The 11,182-nt window shown below is 44.1% G+C and overlaps 1 protein-coding gene across 18 annotated transcripts in view; it reads left to right on the top strand.

Annotated features, from left to right (window-relative positions):
* Positions 1–10,341, top strand: part of ICA1 (islet cell autoantigen 1) — a 150,464-nt gene extending 140,123 nt beyond the window's left edge. For 14 of the 18 annotated variants that reach the window (XM_063637080.1, XM_063637082.1, XM_055272594.2 and 11 more), the window contains one exon: positions 10,069–10,341. In XM_063637080.1, coding sequence (XP_063493150.1) covers positions 10,069–10,190 — 122 coding nt within the window. In that variant the 3' untranslated portion in view covers positions 10,191–10,341. Of the gene's footprint in view, positions 1–2,661; positions 3,865–7,589; positions 7,814–10,068 lie in introns of those variants that run through there. The other 4 variants (XM_063637076.1, XM_063637073.1, XM_063637075.1 and 1 more) reach the window with 2 other exon arrangements.
* The last annotated feature ends 841 nt before the right edge of the window (positions 10,342–11,182 follow it).

Raw genomic sequence — 11,182 nt, forward strand, 5'->3', positions numbered from 1 at the left:
TCAGTGTGGCACGTGCTATGTGCCAAGAACTGTCCTGTGTGCTTTTCACATGGATGAACTTTAATCCTCCCCATACCCTTCCCAGCCAGCTACTATTATCCGTTTTATTGCCTGGGAAACTGAAGAACAGTGGTTAAGTGATGTGCCCAAGATCACGCTCCTGTTAACGGGCAGGCTGGATTTTGAGCCCGGGCAGCCTGACTCCAGAATCCGTGCCTTTCACCATTCCCTTCTCTGGCCTCTCAGTACAGTCTCTGATAGCAAAAGGGATTTCCCAGTGGGGCTCTTCAGACCTCTCTTTGGAAGTCGTCAGAGGGGCAGGACTTGTAATGACACCCTGGCCTGGGCATCCTGGTCGCACACAAGGATAGAGATATTTGGGGAGCTATAAAGGAGGAATGGGTGTGGGAGACAGAGGCTAAGTCCACACAAAATTGAATGATGTTCCAGAATAGAATATTTGAAATTGAGATTGTCCTAGGAAATCTTGTTCCTGTGTGCCAGCAGCTACATTCACTCTGGCACACTCCTGCTGCGTCTCAGGTTTTCCTGGCTCTCCCTGAGAGACTGGGGCAGCGAGTCCTCAGGGACAGGCACCAGGACTGAAGTGCAAGCTCTGGGCCGCCTCCCCAGCTCCCTCACCCCCTCTCACAATCCACATGTCCCCCTCCTCTTCCACCTTCATCTCTTCAGTTTCCTCCTCTGTCGTCTCCCTGGATTCTCCCCTGCTTTTCTACCTCTCTTCTTCGACTTCTCTCCTCGTTCTGTCCCCAGTACCCTGGGGAAATGGAGAGGAAGGGGGATTTGGAGAAGAGTGACGTCCTCTTTTCCTCCTACTTTAAGCTCTAAGAGTCCGAAACAAAGGAATGCATGTAGACTCAAGTTGTGCTGAAAATGAGAAGATGAAGTTAATTTTAGCTGGGATTTCTAAGAGTGTCTGAAGTTATCAGTATGATAGGGGGTGGGGGTTCCTGTGTCATGCAGTGATGAGAAAATTGTGCCTTCCCGAGGCCTCTTTGTGTGAGTAGGAGGAGAGCCAGCCAGAGAGGCCACCTGAGCTGGAGACAGGTGATGCTGAGAGGCCTCAGAGTCAATGTTCTCAATTCTCTACCCATTTCCAAAATTTAGAGGTAGACACTGATACTAGAAAGATTACCAGCTGCTCAAAATAAATGCATCAGGACATCTCTTAATTTAGGACTCTGCAAACCAAAGTTAGGAATCTTGTTCAAAATTCCCAAAAACATACAGCCTTTTGTTCCTTCACGGTATTCTTTTGTTTTACCGAATTCTGAGATGCCGTTGCCATTTGGGTGGATTTCCATTTAAGGCTAATATAATGTCAGGCTTCAGGTTATCTCCATTTCACCTTTCCTCAAACAGTGCTCACCTCCTGCCACTCCTGGCTTAGCCTGGCTCCAGGTAATTGACATTCCCAGTACTCAGAATCATGTGAGGGAAAAGACCATGGGGCGTATTTATAGTTTGAATGCAGAGCAGGCACTTTCAGCACAAGGCAATGGAACGGAGTTCCACCAAAGTGCAGCACTTCCTATGCCTGCTGAGGAGCATTTGCAGGTCTTGGAGCTCTGCAGAATTTAGTCCACAGAAGGAACTTTGATCTACTCCACACCCATTTTATAGAACAGGGAATCAAGGAGCCCCAGAAAGGCCTTGTGACCTGCTTAGTTGTTGCAGTTGTTCCACCATTTGAATAAGGTCTAAACTCCTCAGCATGGCTTACAAGGTCCTTTAGGACGCGACTGTCTCCTCACTGTGCACACCTCCCACATCTTTGCTTAGCTGTCTTTGTGGCATTGTTTCCCTGGAGAACCACATGTGCTATCAGCACGCCCGACTCCAGCCATATCAAGCTTCAGTGCACCCGTCTGTCCCCACCATGGGGTCTTGGCACATGCTCTCCCTTCTCCTTAGAGCATGCCACTCACCTACGCAGCATGCTGCTTGTCTTACCTGGCTAACTTCTCATCCTTCAGTGTCTCAGCATCAATGTCATCTCACTGAGGAGCCTTCCTTGAGTCCCCCCTCCCCAGCAGTCAGGGTGTTTCTGCTGCCCACGTCCATGACAACCTGTACTTAATCATTCCTCTCCCCTTACCTTGTTGTAAAATGGATTCACTTTATTTTAACTTTTAGTTTCTATGGGAATAGTAGATGTATGTATTTATGGGGTATGTGAGATATTTTGATACAGGCGTGCAATGTGTAATAATGACATCAGGGTAAATGGGGTGTTCATCACCTCAAGCATTTCTCATTTCTTTGTGTTACACACATTCCAATTATACTCTTTGGGTTATTTTTAAATGTACTATAAATTATTGTTGACTGCAGCCACCCTGTCATGCTATCAAATGCTGGATCATATTTATTCTATCTAACTATATTTTTGTACCCGCAAACCATCCCTACTGCTCCCACCCCTACCACCCTTTCCGGCCTCTGGTAACCATCATTCTACTTTCTATTTCCATGAATTGAATTGTTTTCATTTTTAGCTCCCGCAAATGAGTAAGAACATGCAAAGTTTGTCTTTCTGCGCCTGGCTTAGTTCACTTAACATAATGTCTTCCAGTTCCATCCAGGTTGTTGCAAATGACAGGATCTCATTCTGATTCCATTTTCTGTCTCTTGCTCTAGGTTGTCATGGGAACAGGGCCCATATTTATGTTGCTCACCATCATATTTCCAGAACACAGCTCAGTGCCTGGAATACACTAAATGTTCAAAAGTACTTGCTGGATGGATGGATGGATGGATGGATGGATGGCAAGAAATGGGGGAGAGGACAACTGACAAATGACACTAGATGAAAAGAAACCAGTCCTAAAATGTGAACCCTTGAAGATGATGTCCTCGGGGGTTAGTCCTGCCATCTGCTTAGCTTACAAACTCCCAGATTCAGCTTAGGTTTACTGAGGGCCTGCTCTCTAGTCGCTCTCCTACCTGGTTTCATCTACAAGATCCCATTTTATCCAGACAACGCCCAAATGAAGCAGGACGTTTTATCTACCCCTTGCAGGCATGGAAACTAGGCCTGAGGGGGAACTGTGGGTGTCAGGATGGTGCTTGGCCACGTGGTTGTGGTGTTCCCACTCTCCCCTTCACAGGCAGCCCCACCGCAGAGCTCTCCAGGCTGTGATCCCCGCCCAGCCCCGGGCTTCGGCTCTCCTCGCTTGTAATCGACACCCATGGCAAAGCGCAGCTCTGGGCGGTGTCCTTTGGCTTCACTTGCTGCTGTAGCTGGCCAGCCTTATGCCTGGCTGATTTAGATTTTCCTTTACGTAAGTAAGGGGGGCAGCTTTTTGCTCTAATAAAATTTTATTTGTTTCCTGCAAATGGGTAGCACATTTGACTTATCAAAGGATCCTGAAAGCTAGGGTAGTCATTTTGTTCACAGAACTCAGTGCCCTGGTTGCTCGCTCTTCACCACCCCTCTCCTGACATAACTACTCTGAGATGGGCTGACATCTTCCTAGCCACATCTTCATGTTAAAAATGCCTCAGCCAACTCGCACCAGCTAGAGAACAGTTGATGGCAATTATGGGAATATTAGCAACACTAAGTTCTCTTTAAATAGCATTTTTTCCTGACAGAAGCCAAGACATTTGAAATCTGGCTTGGCATTCAATCCATAATTACCCTCATTGCACCCTTCCCCTAAATAATTTCCAAAGTGATATGAATGAGGTTGAAACTGTAGCTGAGCTTAGTATTTGCTTTTTGTTTTCCATAAATAGTTGGTGTCATAGACATACTATTTTATCTCTTCATGCGCATGTAGTCGAATTGTTAGACTGATGCTTAATAATTGTTCTGAGAAAAGAATGTGACTTGGCAAACTGGCTGTTGTTTCTGCTTCACACCACGGGGAAAGGGAATAATGATACCCTATGTGTGTTTGTGAACATTCTGAGGTGTACTGTTCCCGTCATCTTAGCTCCCAAAGAAGGAATGTCTTCAGGCTTTATGATCATCATGTCCTCTGCTGCAGAGAAGCCCCCAAATCCATGGATTCTAGGTGTTCATTGTATGGTTCATGAGTGTTTTAGGTGAACAATATTTAAAAATCCATACTCACAAAGGAATTCAAATAGAAGATACCTGTTTTGTCTATTTAGGAATCTGCCATTATCATCTTTTAAATCACATGTTTGAAAATATCATTGGTATTCCTGGGTCCTCTTATTTATTTTTTGTCTTTGAGATGCATTCTCACTCTGTCACTCAGGCTGGAGTACAGTGGCACAATCTTGGCTCACTGCAACCTCTGCCTCCTGGGTTCAAGTGATTCTCCTGCCTCAGCCTCCTGAGTAGCTGGGATTACAGGTGCCTACCACCACACCTGGCTAATTTTTGTCTTTTTAGTAGAGACAGGGTTTCACCATGTTGGTGGGGCTGGTCTAGAACTCCTGACCTCAAGTGATCCGCCTGCTTTGGCTTCCCAAAGTGCTGGGATTACAGACGTGAGCCACCACACCCGGCCTCTGGGTTCTTTTAAAGTATGACTTGATACACAGATGTTTCACTTATTTATAGCTTTCAAGAACACGCACATTACATGATGGGAAGTGAGTTTCCTTTTGACATATAAATTGATTTCTGCCTCCTTTTAGGAATGTGTTCATGTCATACTTTGAAAAATATAATGCTTCAACTCTGCCTCTTTTTTCCAGTGTTCTCTGCAGCTGAGTGTCATGCATATTTTTGAAATGGGAAAAATTATCTTGTTTGAGTTCCCACTGTGTCACATAGCATGCAGAGATCAGGGAGGGGTTGACTTCTCTACTCCTCACCTGGCTTTACTGAGTCAGTTCAAGTTCTCTCTGGAAGTTCCTGGCCCTCCAGGAACTCTGTCAGAGGACAATAGGATCGAAGAGCATAAAGCTGCAAGATTGGGAGTCAGCTGCCTGGGAGTGTGGGGTCCTGAAGTGGGCCCCTCTGATTCTTAGGAGAACCTAAGTGGTGACCTAGGCAGCCTCAGACCAGCTGAGGAAGTGCTTCCCGAACTTTTACTTACATAACAATCACTGAGTGTTTGCTAAAATCTTTTCCTGGGCTTTACCTGCAGGGATTCTGATTCAGTAGGTCAGCATTGGCTCATGAACTTGAATTTCTAACCAGCACATAGGTGATGCCCATGCCTCTGTTGAGGGCACACATTGTGAGAACCATTGCTCTGAGAGACTGAGGGCAAGCTGCAGGGGTTAGGGGAAAGGTGGCATGGGCTCTGGAGGACAGGTGGGTCTTGGGCACACTTAGTGTTGGAGAAGGATTGCAGGAAAGGGTGACAGTTACCAGTTAGATTCAATACTTCGCAGCTTTTCTATGATCAGCATTATTTGGCACACACAGAAACCACAACTTTAACTTTCCACATTTACCACTGTTTTATGTGATTTGGGTCTAGAAGGAAAATGGTCAGGGGCCAATTTTCTAGGAACCAGGGAAGTTATGTTATTCCTGGATTACACCAAATACTGGTCATTTAAAAAAATTGTTTTATTGCAGTATAATTTATATGCCAAAAATTCACCTATTGTAAGAGAACAGCTCAAGGATTTCTGGTAACTTTATATTGTGCAGCCTTCACCACAGTCCAGTGTTAGAACATTTCCACGGTCCCAGATAGCTCCCTCCAAGTCTAGTACTTTTGATTGTTTGTGAATTCTGTTATGTGTATGTTCAAATGCCTTTCCAATGAATAACAATGCCTTTTAGAACTCTTTGTATTTTTTCATTGTTCTAGATTCAATAAATAGGTCACAGGCCACCTGTTTCATTAAGTTAGTGTTAATAAATAAGTTTGTGAGGTTTGTGCCATTTGCCTAAAATGAAATACTTCAACCAGTGAGTATTATTATAATACTGAATATGTGCCAGGTACTGCTTTGCCATCTCTTAAAATAATGCTTTAGAAGTATACTTCTCATGGTTTAAAAGAGTATTCTGTTTATATTAATGCAATAGTCATATATTTGAACACCCATTGTGTAGCATTCAGTGCACTAAAGGATATAAAGATGAATAATACATTGTCCCTGGCTTCCAGGGGCTCAGGACTCTAGGAAATGAGATGAAAGTGTAAGCCAAGAAATACAGTATAATTCTATAATGAAGTCCACTGGAAAGTGTAAAGCTTAGGATGGCAGAGTGAACAAGTGGCATTAAATCCTATACTTTTTGTGCCATATACTGAGTGGCATTCTTGCTCTGGACATTGGTTTCACTGCCCCATCTGAACTCTGCCTTCCAAACATAATCTCTCTTGAGGGCCTTATCAGATACAAATCTTTTCCTTAAAAAACACTGTGACCAGAGTATCCCAATAAAAGGATACAGTTTTAAGCATAATGATCCCAACAGTGATGCATCCTCTGATGGTCTACATTTTAATAGTGAGAATCAACAATCCATTTAATCAGCAAACATCTACCTGTGCTGTGTTAAGTATTTTGGAGCAAATTGAAAAACAAAAAATTCCTTGTCTTATTGAGAAGGTAAGACTTGCATATATAGAATGGAAGCAGAGGTACAAAGAAGCTTATGGTAAAGTTCTACTTTAAATATGAGTCATGCCAAAACCTCCAGGACAGACAGTAAATGCTGTGTGGAACTAGGTTTGCTGTCCCTAAAACAGGAGTGCTGAATGCCTCTTAACCATTCTGGGGCAGGCAGGGCACAAGGGGCATTATAGAACATGTGGTTGGGTTATACAAGGTGTATTAGTCCATTTTCACACTGCTATTAATATAAGGAACTGCCCAAGACTGGATAATTTATAAAGGAAAGGGGTTTAATTGACTCACAGTTCAGCATGACTGGGGAGGCCTCAGGAAACTTACAATCATGGCAAAGATGAAGGGGAAGCAAAGCATGTTCTTCACAAGGAGGCAGGAAGGAGAAGTGTGGAGCAAATGGGGAAGAGCTCCTTACAAAACCATCAGATCTCACGAGAACTCACTATCAGGAGAACAGCATGGGGGAAACCATCCCCATGATTCAGTTACCTCACCTAGTCTCTCCCTTGACATGTGGGGATTATGGGGATTACAGTTCAAGGTGAGATTTGGGTGGGGACACAAAGCCTAACCATATCACAAGCCAAATACCATTGTAAGGGGGAGGCATATGTTAACGAGGGATTTCTTTCCCCCTCATATATTTGGACTGGACTGTCATTTACTTATCTGTATTAATTAATTCTCCCCATTTAGATTAGCTGTGTAGAAAATAAAAGGACTGGATCATATTGGAAGTTGAGAAGACGTGCAGTTACTAGTCCTATTGCTTCATTTAATGGTGTTCTCTTTTTTAAGCTTTTCCCCATTTGTGACAGAAAAACAAGGCACCTGAATCCTTAGAGCACCATTGATAATCTTTGGTATGATCATGAAACGATTGTGCTTGAGAAGAAAAATGGGCATAAATAAAGCTAAAAATCAAAGATGCCTTATCCATAGCAATAGTTTATTTGCTTTTCAGAATCTAACCTTTTCCTTCATTTTTCATATTTTTGGATTGGGTTCGATGATGCATATCTTCTCTCTCCTCAAATGTATTCCAGTATGAGGAAAATGGGAGAAATGTCTTATTTTTATTCGGAGGCAACCATGGTCAAGAACCATGGATGTGGCCATCAACTGGTGGGTCCATGTGACTTCTTCACTAGATCTGACATGCTCTGGTTTTGAATATTAGACTGGTCAGAGAGCAATGTCAGTCCTCCTCCTACTCCATGGCCAGTACCAAAGACAAGCAGTCCAAATGACAACAGCCCTGCAGTGAAAGGTAATAACAGCATTTTATCTCTCTGAAATGACAGCTGCCTTCCTTTCCAGTGGCCTAACCTGTTTTCTGTACTACTTTGCTAATTTCCATTTGAACATCTAGGGCTCAAGGCAGGGCTATGAGATGGAGAATTTTGCATAATCCCGGAAATTATATTCTGACTTCTTTTTCTGGCTTAATGCCCTCATTCATAATTCTCTTTATCAAATTGTACCTAATGTGGATGAGTCAAATATCTACATGTGGTTGGGTGGTCTCCAAGTTTGGTTGGAAATACCAAGGTATGAAAGGCCTCTGAGGTTTGCTATTTTTAGCCAAAAATACCATTGCCACCACCAAATAGGGCATTTAATTTGTGCCCCTCAGAAAGGGCCAGGTTTTGTAGTTGTCAAAAGAGGTCGTTTCAAGTTCATGAGATCTGTTCTCTTTTGGGACAGGTTCCCCAAGGGAGCCTCTGCTCGACTGAAGATATCATCTGTGTTTGCAGCTCTAGCTCTGTTTCTTTGGTATCACTGACTTTCTCTTCTTGGCCACAGGAAGTTAAAGGAAGTGTCTACTCCATTATCATCAAAAAGTGTTCCCATGATGCTCTTCTAAGTGTTATGCAAATAAGTTGCACCTGCTTTGTCTCCAACAGTGGCTGCCTGGGGAATGTGAGGATTGTCCCAAAGCACAATCACTGACTCCTCACGGCAAGGCCATGATAACGCTCAGAAGACCTCCTAAGACCCTTGAGGAGGTTAGAAGGAAGGGGAAACAAGCGTGTAGCATATTTTCACTGGGGTCATCTTTAAGATATTTTGATATCCTCTAGCAAGAATAGAGATAGGCTAATCCAGCGAAATCAGTCATGCCCCATACAGTTTCCTTGGGCCACCTCCTTCATGACTAAAGAAAGATGAGTGACTCCCTTTTTTTAGGCAGTACCCTGCCCACTCCCCCTCCAACTAAGCTATAGTGAGCTCTCTTGTCTCTGGTAATCATATCAAGATAAACCAGATGATTCCAGGGATAATTGCACATGGAATTCAATGTTACATAGTAATAACTTGCATATTACCAACTAGTCTTGATATAGTTTTCTCACCATCATAGATACACTGATTTTTACATATAGATACACTGATATCTACAAAAGACTTTTTTTACAAAAAGAGAAAGGGAGGGGAATCAGAAGTATAAAGTGATCAGTACACTATCTTAGCATTTCAGTGCCATTTTGATGAAAGGATCAAAGGCCCTGTTTATATTGATATAATCCCATTGCCTCTATCCCCTCACTAACCACTTTTAGCAACTTGTCCTACCAATACTTTCTGAGACTCTTTTCAGCCAGATGGCAAGCACATTCCTAGCTGCTCTCAGCTAGAAAGATCACCCATCAGAGACATTTTCTTCATGTTTCTGACACTCCCACCTGTTGGAGAAGGAAAAAAAAACAAAGGTCATCCAAGCCAATGAACTTAGATTCTCATGTGGAATGATTTATGTATTTTAAACAAAGACTTCATCTTATTTAGAAATCACTTGCATGAGGCACTCTTTTGAAAATGTTCTCCTCATCTGGAAAATAATTTGGCTGTATAATCGTGGTATTCAGGAAGTTAGGGCAGGTGTTTAGGCGCAAGAGCAGAAGGGAGTATTCCAATGCGGCTGAAGACTGAGGGGAATTGACCCCCTGGGAGAAGGGAAGGCATGTCAGGGCCCTCCTTTTAACAGGAAAGGATTGAAGAAGGCAGTGACCCTGAGAGAAGAGGAGAAGCCAGGCCTGGGCGCCAAACACTTTTGGGCCTGTTGCTTTGAAGGGTAAAAAGAGTGGCCATAATATTTCTCCTGACCCAGCAGATTTGAAAAGATTCCTCCAGCAGACGGTGGAAAGCCCCTTGCTTCCTCAGCCATTCAGTCTGATTTCTGAAATAACTATGCTATTTCCTGGTTGTGGTGAAGTGGCAGGGCCTGAGGGTTTGATCAGCTTTTCATGGGCTATGGCCATTAGTGGGGCTGGGGTGCAGGTGGGAGTTTGTTAACACAAGAGCTTGTTATTCACGGAGTTTCAGGCCCTGGTTTGGAAATGTTAACCAGCCAACTAGCCACGGGAGTTGGAATTCCCTAACTATTGTCAGAGACAGAGTGCAAAGGGATTTGTCTGATTGAACATCCTGCATTTGAAAATGACCTGGACCTGCCTGCAACCCGCATGGCAGAGGTGGACATTTGGAAGGGGGGTTTGCTCATGTTTCCTCTTCTCTCCCCAGAACCTGCTAAGGCTGCCTCAGACCTGACTGCCTGGTTCAGCCTCTTCGCTGACCTCGACCCACTCTCAAATCCTGATGCTGTTGGGAAAACTGATAAAGAACACGAATTGCTCAATGCATGAATCTGTACCCTTCAGGAGGGCACTCACATGCCACCCCCAGCAGCTCCCCCGGGGGCTAGCAGAAGTATAAAGTGATCAGTATGCTGTTTTAATAATTATGTGTCATTTTAATAAAATGAAAGGGTCAACGGCCCTGTTTATATTGGTATAATTATTTACTCTTATTTGGTATAAAGGGTTTTCGTGTATCTCTATGTGGACCTAAATAATACAGGATTGTCTACAAGCGGTTTCCAGTCCACCGCTCTCCTGCCTACATCCCATCATGGCTGCTTCGGTGTCACTGGGCTACCGTGAGATCCAAGTTGAAATCAGAAGCCTACTTTGATGGTAGGTTTGAATGACGTGTCCTACAGCCTCAGAGGCAGCAGGGGGCTAGCAAAGCTTAAATGCCTCCTTCTCTGCCCCCAGCCTCTGTCCCCCTTGGAGGAGGGCTGTAGGAAGATTCCCTCTTCCTGCCAAGCCACCTTCCAGTGAGCTCTGGATGAAGCTCTGGCCAACCAAAGACACTGTCCTCACAGCAGGTGCCTGGTGGGCCACGTGTTCTCACACTGGTGGAGAAGCTGGGCTTCTCTCCGAGGCACAAACCTTTCTATGGAAAGCAGCCATATTTGCAGATACCACTGTCTCCTTTTGTCCTCTTCGTGGCTGGAATTCAAAAGCATGTATTTCTGAAGCCCCTTGTGACATTGTTTTTTTTTTTTTTTTAATTAAACAGAAAAGATATTTGACATGCAAAGTCAAGTTTATGGAGTCTGTTGTGGGGACTCAGTGATGTGCTGAGGAAAGTGCTCTGGGTGTGGGTGTGGGGGCTGGAGTGGGACAGAGGAGAAGGATGGGTCCCAACTGCAGCCTTGAAGCTGTTGATTTGACCCCATGTACCACCCAGGTAAGGCAGCAGCAGGAAAGACAACATGGGGCTTGAAGGATCAGGCAGGGGTGGGAGCCACAGTTTTACATTTGGGCAGCTCAGATACTCTGCCACCATTAGA

The sequence above is a fragment of the Symphalangus syndactylus genome, chromosome 3, assembly GCF_028878055.3.
Source record: "Symphalangus syndactylus isolate Jambi chromosome 3, NHGRI_mSymSyn1-v2.1_pri, whole genome shotgun sequence".
Lineage (NCBI taxonomy): Eukaryota > Metazoa > Chordata > Mammalia > Primates > Hylobatidae > Symphalangus > Symphalangus syndactylus.